A 14886-nucleotide genomic window follows, 5' to 3' on the forward strand; every position below is an offset into this window, starting at 1 on the left:
TCCTCACCAATTACTCCCTCTCTTCCTCTCCCAATCCTCTCAGTCAAGACCCTACCATAAGCCTTCCCAACTACACTCAACAAGCTGATCCCTCTGTAACTACTACACTCACACTTGTCCCCCTTTCCCTTATAAAGCGGAACTATACAGGCACTCCTCCAGTCCTCTGGCACTCTACCCTCTCTTAAACAAACATTGAATAACCTCACCAGCAAGTCCACCATAACTGTACCTCCTTTCTTCAGACATTCTGCATGGCATCCATCCAGACCAGGTGCCTTACCTGCTCTCATCATCTTAACAGCTGCTTTCACTTCATCCTTCCTTATTTCTCCTCCATTCTCCTCACTCATCACTCTCATTTTCGTAGCGCTTCCCACTGCAACTTCCTTTCCCTCCCTATCCTCCTTCACATTTAGCAACTCCCTAAAATACTCTGCCCACCTTCCTCTCACTGCCTTCTCTTCCATCATCATCTCTCCATCTGCACCTTTTACCCTTTCTTCTCTAATTGATTCGCCTCCTTTTCCTCTTTTAATTTCCTTCCAAAACATCTTTTTATTACTTTAAAAAATTTCTGTCATACTCTTACCCCATTTCACATCTGCTCTCCTCTTTGCTTCCTTTATCTTATGATTGCCTTCCCTTCTCTTTACTTTGTACCTCTCATACGATTCCCTCGTCCTAATTTGTAGCCAATCTATGAATGCCTGCTTCTTCCCTTCTACACTTTTCTTTGCTTCCTCATCCCACCACTCATTACCCTTTCTTCTATTTCCTCCCGCTCTCCTTGTTCCACACACCATCTTTGCACACCTTTTAACTCCCTCCTTGAACCATCCCCTTGAAAACTGGGGAGAAAAAGTAGCGCACCAAGCCCATCTACGAAACTCGCTGATGTTCGGTATGACGGAAAAGACCATGTTGTTGCAAAACGGGGACAACAAAGACGGTGCCAAAGGAAACCTTGCTCCAAGAAACCAAGAATATATTGTGCTAAATGCAATGTAACACTGTATAGAATGTTTTGTCCCTTTTCACAAAACGTGAATGCAAAATAATATATTGGCTTTCATGATTTAGTTTATTTGTATTGGGTTACTATATATCATGTTTTTCAGAATATCAGATTTATTTTTACAAGTTTTCAGCATCAAAGACACAAAAAGAAAAGAATATATTTTTCTTTATAGTATCCTTTGCTAACATCTTATTATTATACAGAGCTATTATATTATCCCAGTGTCCTTATGTGAGGACAGCTTCTTATAAGCTTACTGCAGGAAATACAGCATTATAACACATTACTTAGATTACAGAAAACCGTGGAAATTCTTGACCAGAAAAACTTGGGATTTAATGGTTTAAAACCCAACAAAGTTTCTACTCATAAGTGGGCAAGCCGAGAGTATTCTTGACTAAGACTGGGAGAGTCATATTTCGCAGATCCTTTACTGTATCAAAACTGCGATACCCTAAGTATTTCAAACTTTCTGAACAGGCTGACTGTATTTCTTGCACTCTTTCGAAAGAAATTAAATCTCTCCATGCAAAAGTGTGCTTGTACGTAGAAAGTCCTTTCATACTTCTCACCTTCGTATATTTTTCAAAGGTTTGCTTTGTATGTTCCGTAAATTCCCAAGAAAGGAAGTCGAACACTTCTTTCAGCTTCTTGTTTACATGAAGAGACAAATCCTCATATCGGATGACCATGTACCTGCAAGTTAACAGAATTAAAGTGTTTTGTTAGTCGAAGGATCAGTGAATTAGCACAAGTTTTCCCTCTCTACGGGCACACAAAACGTATTCGAGAAACACGCATATACATATATAATGTGATCTATAAATACACTGAGTATTCTATTTCATACAATTACCGTCAGGTGGGAGGTTGCCAAAGGACCATCACCTCTCCTACATGCGACGCAAAAAATGTACTGTATATTAGAATGTAAGGGAGGCAGAAATGAGGATTTTTAATATGTTTGAGATGAAAGTATGGCGGGAGTGGATATGAGGACAGGTAGAATAAGTAATGAGGTGGTGAGGTGGACAGTGGGGAAGGAAAGAGTGACAGGTAGGGATGATCAAATAATGGGTTGTAGTCCAGTCATAGTCATATTTTAGTCAAATAAATGAAAAAAAAATTATAACTGAAAATTTGCCCATGACTTCTTTAGACATTTAGAAATAACATATCAAAAGTCCCCATCGATCCACCATCTTGGAAAATGGCCGCCAAATTTAATTTTTTCACTTTTTTTTATGAAAATGGTTAATTTGATGAAAATGACTATCAAGTACATTATTAAGCTCATACAATTCTCTACAAAACGGTTATATGCATTTTCACTCTACGAGTGATAGTTTGATAGATATATCAATTTTTTGCGAGTGCAATATATGATATTGGTACTTTTTCCACGCCACCTATGAGGTTGAGTACGAAGGCTCGCTTTTTTTTAAATGTGGTATCCCTTTGGGGACTAATCCACAAATATCTCATCTCTCTTCTCTGTCATATGTTTAATTTCTTACACTAAAAGTGTGATCTTGACGATTTCCTTGGATGCTCCATTGCAGTAGAAGTAGATGGCAAAACACTTAATCCCTGTGTACCTGAATCACCAGGATCTCCACAGCTAATTTTTTTTTCACATCTTCTGTTTCATGGTCTGTTATATGTTGGTTATCTTCAATAAATTCTTCAAAATCTTCAGTGTCATTGTCATCTGTATCACATGAGGGAATCTCTAATTCATCCATTATTTCTTCCTCGGATTAGATGGTAGAGTTTGAGCAAGAAACCCCTCGACAAAACACACTTTTAATTACGCCAGGTTTGATCATTGAGCCTGCCGGTGTTACACATTCAATGCCTCCCATGCAGTGAAATGTGTGAAAACCATCTATTGCGTGAACATCGAAGTCTGCATAATTAAAAACAAACTCCATGAAACTATCAGATAAAATAGTAGGAGGGGTGGGTTTATGCAAGAAGCTTCAAACAGTATTGCTTCATTATACCCTGTAGAGAAGCCCAGTCTATGTATAACATACACCAGAAGTCTGGATCCAAATTTTCTGAGTACGTAAACAATTACTCTGAGTAGAATAGGGGAGATAAATGTCCTTGGGCGCACTGCTTGTAGGACTGAATGAGCAATGGCATTGAATACCCTGTGTTTGTTGTCAATATTTCCCTTTCCTCCTTTTTCATTTAATTCATGTAACAAAAAGTGAAGGGAATCAGGGACGTTGCAGGAGTCGTATACCTTTGACTTGATGTCCTCCTTAATAATAGCTGCTGCAGTTCTAACAATCCTCAATCGCTCCTCTTCCTTACTATGCAGTCTTTCATTATACCATGAATTACATAGCAACTTATCTCCTGGCTTTCGAAAACATACTATGGGTGTCTTTTTAGAGGGTGGTTATGATTAGATTAATTCCGTACTTTTCCTGTAATTTGGTTTTCAGATAGCTTGCACTTATCTTGCAGGATTGATTCTGATGCATTACATTTAGCAATTCCTGCAAAGTAAATTGACAGTCGTTACTCTCTTCCATGTATAAACAAACTTCCTCCAAGCGAATTACAATATCTTCATCATCAGGTCGTCCACGTTTGCCTGTTGAATTTATGTGCTGCTTTTTCACAGAAAAAAAAGGGCGCTGCATGATTTATGGTATCTAGCTTCTTTTGCAACTAAACACTGGACACCAACTACAATCGTTTTTACTTTTTTGCCCCAGTCATCATTACGATCTTTAGCTTTATCAATGTTTTTTTCCAGAGTCTAAAGTCATCACACTACTAACTACCTGCCGTCTATGGAGAGCTTTTTTCAGCTTTTTCAAAGCGCTTTTCAAAACAAAATATGCACTTTTTCTTAAAGTCAAAACCAGTTTCTTTTTATCTTAGTTTCTGTTTAATAGGTGACCCTTTTTCCTCTTGGTCACTTGTGTCTTTTCTATTAGCAGCTGTAATATTCTTTTCTAGCATAGTCTTTACTGCACTTTACATGTACTTGAACAACTGATAAATTAACCCACTTTTGCCATTTATCATCTCCTCTCTTCTTACTTGACTCAACAAGTGTCGACATCCCTTTCTTAACACAGATATTTTCACCTTCTATTAAGCGTTCTTCACAAAGTAGGCATAATTCATTTTGATCTGTGGTTCCCTCCATTTTGAAACCATATTCCGAAATAAAAACAATATATAGATTAACACTATAAAAATACTATAAATCTAAAAAAATAAGCAAATGACAGTGATACCGAACCTATAGGAAGTGAAGAAAATCACGTCAGGATCAGCAAAGAATTGAATATGGTTACAAAACTGTGGATATCTTTAAAATGATCGCTCGTAGCGAAAATATGCAGAGAGCATGTTTTGTAGAAATTTACTTCTAAATAATACTTTTTAAACATTTTTTTCGTCAGATCAACAGTTTTCACGGAAATAGCGAAACCTGAAATTTGACGGTCATTTTCCAAGATGGCGGACGAAGCTTAGGGTGGACCGATGGGGACTTTTGATACGTTATTTCTAAGTGTCTAAAGAAGTCATTCACCAGTTGTTAGCTTGTTATCATTTGTTTATTTATTTGTCCTAATTTGACTAGACTATTGTTTGGTCATATAGAAAGGATGAGTAAAGAAAATTAGTAAGAAGAGTGTGGAAGGCAGAGGTGGCTGGAATGAGCCTGAGGGGAAGACCGAGAATGGGATGGACGGATGGAGTGAAAGGGGCCTTGGGTACAAGGGGAATGTCTGTAGAGCAAGGAAGAGAGAGGACAAGAGATAGGTGTGAGTGGAGATTGATTGTGAATTATTTGCTATTTAATTTTGAGAGAATGAAGGGGGGGGGTCGCCAAACAACGTGAAGGGGCTTTACCTTGCTGCAGTGCTTCTGATCCACGCAGTGGGCGGGTTAGGGATCACCCTTCATCCACAAGGAACTAAGATAAAAGTGACAACAGGTGGGTGTTGGATGGGCTTGTGGTAGGTGAGAGGATTGGTGCATGCCTTATAATGGGGAAATATCTTTTTGGTGTATGTATGTATGTATGTATGAATGTATGTATATATGTATTTGAAATGAGACATCTTTGCTACAAAAGGTAATACGAACGTACTTGGTAGGAAAATCTCGTTGGAGCTGTTTAATCTGCTGGACGTCTTCCCATAGAATTGAACACACAGTGTCGATGTCTCGGCAGCTCTGCGCCTTACACCAATATACATTTTTTCGTGAGCTGGTGGCAGTCGAGGAGGTAGGTTATAAGTGGAATTAACACTTCATTCATATCCTTGTGCCACTGTGTACCTTTCCCCTTTCAGTCAGAGATATGATCCTGTCTGTGAAAAATCTATCACGTGTGTCACATGAGTGAGGAGGTTTCTGAGATCTGGCGTAGCTTCTCTTTCGAATAAAATCTCAAAACTTTAGCCAAACAGAAAAATACAACTTATCACTGAGCAGAGGGGGGACTAAGCACTGATACATGTATACATAACACACCGTCTTTCATCTCAACATCAAACATGTAATGTGATAGGTGAGTGGGTTTGAGGGTTCTTGTGTGCTGGTCATTCTACGCTCTGTTCTCTGAGAATTATTTTGGTTTCTGAGTGTAAGTGTTTCACTAGATTTCATTTAGTACAGACAATCATTATTAACCTAGTTTTGTGTAGCCTGTAAGTTTTCTTTTCCTTTTCCTTTTATTGTTCGATACCAATATGTGGAAGTGCAGTTAAGTGTGGTTCTTAGGTCAACATGGTTCAAATACATTCTCGGTTTTCTATGTGGTTGTATATCATCAAGGAATTAAATGTTTGGAATATAATCTTATGGATAACTGCCATAGGTCTGTAGACACACTGCGAGGAGAATTTAATTCGATATCTAACGGTTTCCTTCCAATTAAATCCTAAAACCTGATCATATATAAATAGTGAAGAGCGTATCTTGAGATAGTATTTTTTCTCTTCAAACATAGGATGCACAATCCTGCAGATTTCAGTAGGATCAGGATTACAACATTCTCAAAACGATACACTACTATTCAAATCCTGCACCGTGGACTCCTCAATACTCTCATGATATTGGTATCTATAGGGTTTCGGATATTAACAACATCTATAATTTCTTTATTTTGTTTATAATAGAACTCATGTTAGAAAACATAACATAAAAAATAATAGTAACAATGGTATTTATTATTGAAAGAAGAAATTTTGTATATCACTTACCTGAGGGCGCCATGTTTGTCGTAATATATTTTCCTAATAGATTTATTATTGTGATTGTTTTCAATAGCAATTCTATCACTTTAAAGTTAAAGCACTACTCTCGAACGTACATTGCTTTTCCCGACCACCCTTTTAGTATTGGGAGACCTTAATGCTAGGATAGGAAATAAACCAATAGACGGAGTGATTGGGAAGTATGGAGTTCCAGGTAAAAATCGTAGTGGAGAATTGATGGTGGAGATGTGTCTTGAAAGAGAGTTGATAATACCAAATACAGTGTTTAGGAAGAAAGTCAAGCGTAAATACACATGGGAGAGGGTGGTGGATAGAAGGGTGGCAGATAGAGCGTTAATGGACTATATAGGGGTGACCAGGAGTATGGTAGGAAGAGTTAAGGGTGTACATGTCCTAAGGGGAGAGAGTGGGGAATATCAGGTAGTTTTCTGGTGGAAGGTAAATTGAGAATGGAGAATAGGTGGAGAAAGAGGAAAAGGGCAGAAAGTAGGGAGGTACACAGAGTGAACTGCTTAAACGAGAAAAAAGGAGAATGAGTATAATAAGAAGCTGAGAGAGGAGTGGGAGGGAGTAAAGGATAGAGAAGAACTAGGAGTGGAGGAGGAATGGGGATGGTTCAAAGAGAGAGTCATAAGGTGTGTAAAGATGGTGTGTGAAACAAAGAGAGCGGAAGGAAATAGAAGGAAGGGTAGTGAGTGGTGGGATGAAGAAGCAAAGAAAGGTGTAGAGGAGAAGAAGCAGACATTCATAGATTGGCTACAAATTAGGACGAGGGAATCGTATGAGAGGTACAAAGTAAAGAGAAGGGAAGGCAAGCATAAGATAAAGGAAGCAAAGAGGAGAGTAGGTGTAAAATGGGGTAAGAGTATGACATAAAAAATTTGAAAGTAATAAAAAGATGTTTTGGAAGGAAATTAAAAGAGGAAGAGGAGGCGAATCAAGTAGAGAAGAAAAGGTAAAAGGTGCATATGGAGAGATGATAATGGAAGAGAAGGCAGTGAAAGGAAGGTGGGCAGAGTATTTTAGGGAGTTGCTAAATGTGAAGGAGGATAGGGAGGGAAAGGAAGTTGCAGTGGGAAGCGCTACGAAAATGAGAGTGATGAGTGAGGAAAAGGGAGGAGAAATAGGGAAGTAGGAAGTGAAAGCAGCTGTTAAGATGATGAGAGCAGGTAAGACACCTGGTCTGGATGGATGCCATGCAGAATGTCTGAAGAAAGGAGGTACAGTTATGGTGGACTTGCTGGTGAGGTTATTCAATGTTTGTTTAAGAGAGGGTAGACTACCGGACGACTGGAGGAGTGCCTGTATAGTTCCGCTTTACAATGGAAAGGGGGACATGTGTGAGTGTAGTAGTTACAGAGGGATCAGCTTGTTGAGTGTAGTTGGGAAGGCTTATGGGAGGGTCTGGTGGACTGGCTGGTGAGGTTATTTAATGTTTGTTTAAGAGAGGGTAGAGTGCCAGAGGATTGGAGGAGTGCCTGTATAGTTCCGCTTTACAAGGCAAAGGGGGACAAGTGTGAGTGTAGTAGTTACACAGGGATCAGCTTGTTGAGTGTAGTTGGGAAGGCTTATGGGAGGGACTTGATTGAGAGGATTGGGTGAGGAACAGAGGGAGCAATTGGTGAGGAACAGTGTGGGTTTAGGACAGGTAGGGTTTGTGTAGATCAGATTTTTGTGGTAAGACAGATATGTGAGAAAGCTATAGGAAAAGTTGAGGATGTTTTTTGGCTTTTATGGATCTGGAAAAGGCTTATGATAGGGTAGACAGGAAGGCACTGTGGGAGGTACTGCAGATATATGGGATAGGAGGAAAGCTGTTAAGAGCAGTCAAGAGTTTTTATGAGAGTAGTAGAGCTTGTGTTAGGATTAGAAATGGAGAGAGTGAATGGGTTGAGGTAAAGGTGGGACTTCGTCAGGGATGTGTTATGTCGCCCTGGCTGTTCAATATTTACATGGATGGGATGGTGCGAGAGGTGAATGCAAGGGTAGTGGATCAGGGGTCGGAGACGTTTAAAGAAAATGGAGAAAAGTGGGAGGTGAGCCAGTTGTTGTTTGCTGACGACACTGCGCTTGTAGCAGGATCAGAGGAGGGATTGAGGAAGTTAGTGACAGAGTTTGAGAAGGTGTGTCAAAGAAGGAAGCTGAAGATAAATGTGGATAAAAGTAAGGTGATGAGATGTACAAGGAGAGAGAGTGACAGCAGGCTGGAAGTGAGTATAAAGGGTGAGAGACTGGAGGAAATGGATAGTTTTAGATACTTGGGTGCGAATGTGGCAGGAAAGGGAGGAGTGGGGGTGGAAGTAGAATGTAGATTGAGAGAAGCGAGTAAATGCCTTGGTTGATTAAAAAGTGTAATGAGAAATAGACATCTGGGAATGGATGCTAAGAGGAGGTTATATGAAGGAGTGACTGTGCCAACAGCACTGTACGGGGTAGAAACATGGGACATGAGAGAGGAAGAGAGAAGGAGTTTGAATGTGTTTGAGATGAAATGTCTGAGAAGCATGATAGGGGTTACTAGGCTGGATAGAATGAGAAATAAGGAGGTGAGGAGGAGAACAAGGGTGGAAAGTGAGCTGAGAGATAGGGTTGATGAAAGAGTACTGGGGTGGTTTGGACACATGGAAAGAATGGGTGAAGAAATATTAGTAAAGGAAGTGTGGAAGGCAGAAGTGGAAGGAGTGAATATGAGTGGGCGTCCTAGGATGAGATGGATGGATGGGAAGAAAGGGGCATTACAAAAAAGAGGAATGTCTGTTGAGGAAGGACGGGAGAGGACAGAAGATAGGGGTAAATGGAGAAGGGTTGTGTATGGATGATGCTGTGATGCATGAGGGAGAGTGGGTGGGGGATGGGGGGTGAGGAAGTATGTATGAGAAAAATTTTGACGCAGCCCGAAGGGATTTCTCCCCGTCTTCTTTTCTGCATGAGGGGACGGAGAGGGGGGCTCTCCGAATTTATGAAGCGGCCTTGCTGTGGATATGCTGTGTCTTGCGACACTGCTTCTGACCCAGGGCAGTGGACAGGATGCAGGGATGACCCGTCATCCAGGAGATGCTAAGATAAGAAGGTGGGAGGAGGGTAGAGGGGAGTGGAATATATAGGAAATGAAATGGGTGGGAGTGGTTTCTATGCCTTTTTCTTTTTGGCTACTCCACGTGTAGGAGGGAGGGGGCCTTTGGTACATGTATGTATATACCTATACCTATATTTATTTTATTCTTTTTTCTTTACCATTTTTTATTCTTTATATTTTTCCTTTTTTCTTTCTTTGCTTTTTTAATTCAGTACCGATATTATTATTAATTAGTTTTTACGATTTCTTTTGAGAAATATATATTTTTAGTATAAATGAAAAATAACTTTTTAAAGATATCTAGTTTGCTAAACTAACCAAATTGTGACATTTTGTCAATAGAGCGGTAAAAATAATTTACCCGCTCATTGGTTATTTTAAGTCTTTCTAAGGACAAGAACGTTAAGGAGAGAAAGGCTCTACACAGGCGAGTTTGGTCCGCGAGTTCGATCGGCGAGTCCGGTTAACGAGTTCGGTCGGCGAGTTCGGTCGGTGAATCTGGTTGACGAGCTCGGTCGGCGAGTTCGGTCAGAGAGATCTGTGGACGAACCCAGTCGATGAGTTCGGTTGGTGAGTTCCGTCGGTGAGTTTGATCAGCGAGTTCAGTCGGCGAGTGTAGTCGCGAGTTCGGTCGGTCGGCGAATTCAGTTGGTGAGTTCGGTTGACGAATTCGGTCGGCGAGTTCGGCCGGCGAGTTCGGCCGGCGAGTTCGGTCGGCGAGTTGTATTTATTTTTAATTCCGGACAACAAAGGGCGGATTTAAAGAATTCAAAGAAGATTTCAGAGGAGGTTTGGAGAATTCAAGGAAGACTTCAGAGAATACACCAGACAGAGATTTGAAGAATTCAAGGAAGACTTCAAGAATGAGTTGCGGTAGTTTACTCTAAATTTGACTGGGCCATTAAAACGCGGTCTAAACGAAGAAGTTGAATTCCTTCGAAAGAGATCAAAGTTGTAACATGTGTGTTGAAAGGTTAGAATAAACGATTGCTTGCTAACCTATGTTTTGTTTGTCCCTCATCTTGTAGATATTGAAAAGGGGCCGAAGGCCGAGCCCCCTGTGAAGCAGGGACCGTAGGCTAGTTCCCTTAGAAAAACAAATCTCTTAAGTACAATATACCGTCCGAAACCCTACATTTGCCACAATGGTTACCATGAAAACTATAACAAATGCTTTTGTAAAAGCTGTTTACAAGGCATTCTGAATTCTTAACTGGTCAGTGAATAGTTTATATCCTGGTAACAGTAAGCAAGGACTCAATAGTTATAATAAATATATTATTTCCTTACTTGTATACTGCTCTCGGGTCCCTTATCAAATGCACAATTTGAATGTCCAAGGAAGGGTCTTCTAGAAGCTTCCTTGAATAAGCAACTTTCAAACGAATCACCTGTTCATCAAAAAAAATAAAAAGTGTTATTAATATGTGACTGTGAGAAAGCGTAGAAGACATCAGCCAGAGACGGTCTGGTCATGTTATGGAACTGGATACCCCCGGACGCTGCACGAATCAGTGTTGACGGGAGCGAGATCAAGGAAAAGACCAAGGGAAAGGTGAACAGATGGGCTGAAGTCAGGATGTCGATAAATAAAAAACGTGTGTAAGCGACAGAGGGAGTTCGAAACGAATGTACAGACTGTTCCAAGAGGGGCGTGCCGCGTGCTGAACAGAAGTATCTTTGGGAAAGTGACGAGGTGCAGTCTTCGCTTTATGGTTTAGGCGGGAAGGACCACAAGTAGGGCGTGCAATGGTAACGAAAGAGATGATGATTTTCTTCTCTTATGACTAGCTACCTCTTTTTGCTGGCAACGGCGGATTGGATGAATGATTTGATAAAAATCGTGTTCTGATTTTTCCCTAATACAAACTCAAATTACCACACTAAGATCTTAATTAATTTTTTTCCAGCTTGAACTATATTGCTTTCTAGTATATTTCAAATATTTATACATCTATTTTTTATAATATATTAATCCTTTCTTTCCCTATGGAATTTTTCTTAACTGAATAAAATTTCCTTGTAAATCCCAGATTAATTTTCAAAGCCATAAAATGTAATGGAATGGTTTGAAAAAAAAAAAATTTAGTGGCTCGTAGAGAATCCAGGATAGAGATCACCGGAACGAAAGAAACGGTATAGTCTAGCATTCTTTTTTTAACATTCGACCTTTATACTTACTTTGCTTAAGTGAACATTGGCATTTCGTCAGGCTTCTTGCATTGTTTCCAGGTTTTTTTTATTTTTCATTCGCACATAATCGCGAAGATATTTGTTTTCTCCTAGGAAAAAGGGTATGCGATAAGTGTACGATACATAGTCAGGCATCTTGTACATTTCGCAAAGCAGTAATGCCTTCATGAATTTTATTGCTCCTATAGATTCTTGATCCTTCAGTATTCTGGGTCCTTTCATGTGCAATGGTTCATAGCTGAAAGCAAATTCCACGTCGATTACTATGGGAACGATGAGTACTGAAAGTAGTATAAACAAATTCAGAATGGGGCTATACGAGCAGCTAGATGAAATAATGAGGGCAAAAAAGAAAAGGGAGGATTGGTAAACTAATTCCTCATTACGATAGATTACCATAGGAGTTGAAGAAAAATAAAGCCTTCTTGAAACCAGTCACAAACTACATGAAGCAAGAAGGTAAAAAAGGCAAGGTCATACGGAAGAAAGAGAAAAGAACTTAGAGACCTTTGCCATAACCTAATTTATACCTATAGACATGGTAGTAGAAGAGATCTCAATAGACACAAAGAAAGACATCAAGAGACACATTGCTAGAGGATGTGACATTAAAAATATATAACCCCAACCATATTTTGTCACTGGGGAATGGAACCAGGGACCACATTATTTAACCTGAAATAGACAGCGAAGATTAAAAAACTATTATTACCTCTTAATCAGATTAAAAAGAAAATCACAGATTCATATTTAACATATCTTCGAACACCTGTAACAACAACTATAGTCACCCCTCATTCACCTCCGGGGGAACACCAAATATTTGTTACATCTAGACCAACAAGAATGTGATTAAGGTGTGACTATAGTTGCTCTATCTTCGCTGTCTGCTACAGATCCACGATGAGGCGACCTTCCAGAATCCGAGGTCACTACGTTGGGAATTAGAAATATTGCGGTCATCGGTTCTAATCATCCACTGGATAAAGCAATCTACTTATTCTGTTTAAAGCGAATGATTTATATACTTGCTGGTGACGACCTTGGAGTTGATGAAATAATACATATTTTTTCGCGCGTGTGATTCAGAGCTTATTACCTTATATACAGTATTGCCTGATCTATGAGTAATGTTGTCACTTTCCACGCATACACAAAACAATCCTTTCCTACCAGAGTTGGAGTGCCGGCTCGCATTGCAGCGATGCTGAAATAAATTCAGCCTTGGGCTGGGCTCAATATAGGATCGCTGGCTAAGTGGTCGTGAACGGTACCACTGCACAAAGGAGCCCCGTAGTATTATATCAACACCTCCTGTGTGTGTGTGTGTGTGTGTGTGTGTGTGTGTGTGTGTGTGTGTGTGTGTGTGTGTGTGTGTGTGTGTGTGTGTGTGTGTGTTAAACATATGTACGTAGATACTATTATTTTGATCAACTAACCTGTAGTAAGTTTTATTCACAGCGTTAGCGAGAAGTGTACCAGTGAAGGAGGATCCACTTCGCCAGGAAGTCCACAGCACGATCTGTCGAGGATGCCTTCTCATTTTCTCTGTCGACGCTGGTTCACCAGTTGCACCTGCATGGAAGGCATTCACAGATCTTACCGTCGTAACTGATTAAGCGAAACGTCACACAGCTATCTAGTCTGAGTTTTCTGTCAGCAAAAAAAAAGTAGACAAAAACACACACACACACACACAGATACATACATACATACATACATGCATACATATATACATATATACATATATACATACATACATACATACATATATACATATATCAACGGCTTTTTCCCCCTTACAAGAAATGTAGTCAAAGTCATAAAATCCACTCCCACCCATTCAATCCCAACATACTCCACGGCCATTCACCCCCCTCCCTCCCTCTTATCTTGGCTCCTCCTGGATGACGGGTCATCCCTGCATTTCACCCACAGCCCTAGGTCAGAAGATATGTAGCAAGACACAGCACATCCACAGCAAGGCCGCTTCATATAATCGGCGACCTCCCATCTCCGTCCCCTCATGCAGAAAAAGAGAAGACGGGGAGAAATCCCTTCAGACTGCGCCATGATATCATTCACACTTACTCCCCCACCCACTTCCTTCCATGCATCACAGCATCATCCACTCACCCCTATCTTCTATCTTTTCCTTTCCTTCCTCAACAGACATTACCCTCATTCCTAATCCCCCTTTTACACCATCCATCCATCTCATTCTTAGTTACTCCCTCATGTTCACTCCTTCCACCTCTGCATTCCACACCTCTTTTACTAATTCTTCTTCACTCATGCTTTCCAAGTGTCCAAACCATCCCAGTACTATTTCATCATCACTATCTCCCAACTCCCTCTACACCCCTGTGTGTGTATATGTGCACACACGTTTCATTTGCCACCTCTCCTCAATATTTTGTCAGTCTTTACGTACACACACACACACACACACACACACACACACACACACACACACACACACACACACACACACACACACACACACACACACACACACACACATATATATATATATATATATATATATATATATATATATATATATATATATATATATATATATGTACAACACTGAATAAGTCCCAGTGATTAGAGATACATTCATTTTAACAACCACCATGCACTTTAATTCTAAGCCATTAAGGCCGCCATGCAGAAATTGGAATATGATATTGCCAAGGACTCGAACCCCAGCATCCTCATGACAAGTGCGGCAGTGACTTACCAACTAGGCTATCAAGAGAGATATATAGCCTAGTTAGTAAGTCACTACCGCACTTGTTATGAGGATGCTGGGGTTCGAGTCCTTGGCAGTACCACATTTCAATTTATGCATGTCGGCCTTGATGGCTTAGAATTAAATGGCATTCTGGTTGTAATATATATATATATATATATATATATATATATATATATATATATACATATATATATATATGTGTGTGTGTGTGTGTGTGTGTGTGTGTGTGTGTGTGTGTGTGTGTGTGTGTGTGTGTGTGTGTGTGTGAGTGTGTGTGTGTGTGTGTGTGTGAGTGTGTGTGTGTGTGTGTGTGTGTGTGTGTGTGTGTGTGTGTGTGTGTGTGTGTGTGTGTGTGTGTGTGTGTGTGTGTGTGTGTGTGTGTGTGTGTGTGTGTGTACCAAGAACTTTTTCTCCTTTGTAAGGGAGATAGCTAAGTCAGAGTTACTGTAAGAGGCCGGTAGATAGAGGTAGACATTTAGGTAGATCGAGGGGTAGGTGAAACGATATGTAAAATTTATCCTGTTGTTATGATACAATGGCCGACTGGAAGTTGCAGAGAGTTGCATATTCTAGC

At 40.2% G+C, this 14886-nt stretch overlaps 1 protein-coding gene across 1 annotated transcript in view; it reads right to left on the reverse strand.

The window, feature by feature from the left end:
* LOC143018410 (uncharacterized) overlaps window positions 1-14886 on the reverse strand; it is a 49916-nt gene that overhangs the window by 334 nt on the left and 34696 nt on the right. Inside the window, exons 3-7 of the mRNA XM_076173767.1 lie at window positions 12991-13126; window positions 11540-11789; window positions 10649-10749; window positions 5151-5270; window positions 1-1717 (exon numbers count right to left, since the gene is read on the reverse strand). The exon at window positions 1-1717 is cut by the window's left edge and continues 334 nt beyond it. Coding sequence (XP_076029882.1) covers window positions 11567-11789; window positions 12991-13126 — 359 coding nt within the window. The 3' untranslated portion in view covers window positions 1-1717; window positions 5151-5270; window positions 10649-10749; window positions 11540-11566. The remainder of the gene's footprint in view (window positions 1718-5150; window positions 5271-10648; window positions 10750-11539; window positions 11790-12990; window positions 13127-14886) is intronic.

The sequence above is a fragment of the Oratosquilla oratoria genome, chromosome 34 (assembly GCF_046742065.1).
Source record: "Oratosquilla oratoria isolate Oo_2021 chromosome 34, ASM4674206v1, whole genome shotgun sequence".
In the NCBI taxonomy this organism is placed as follows: Eukaryota; Metazoa; Arthropoda; class Malacostraca; order Stomatopoda; family Squillidae; genus Oratosquilla; species Oratosquilla oratoria.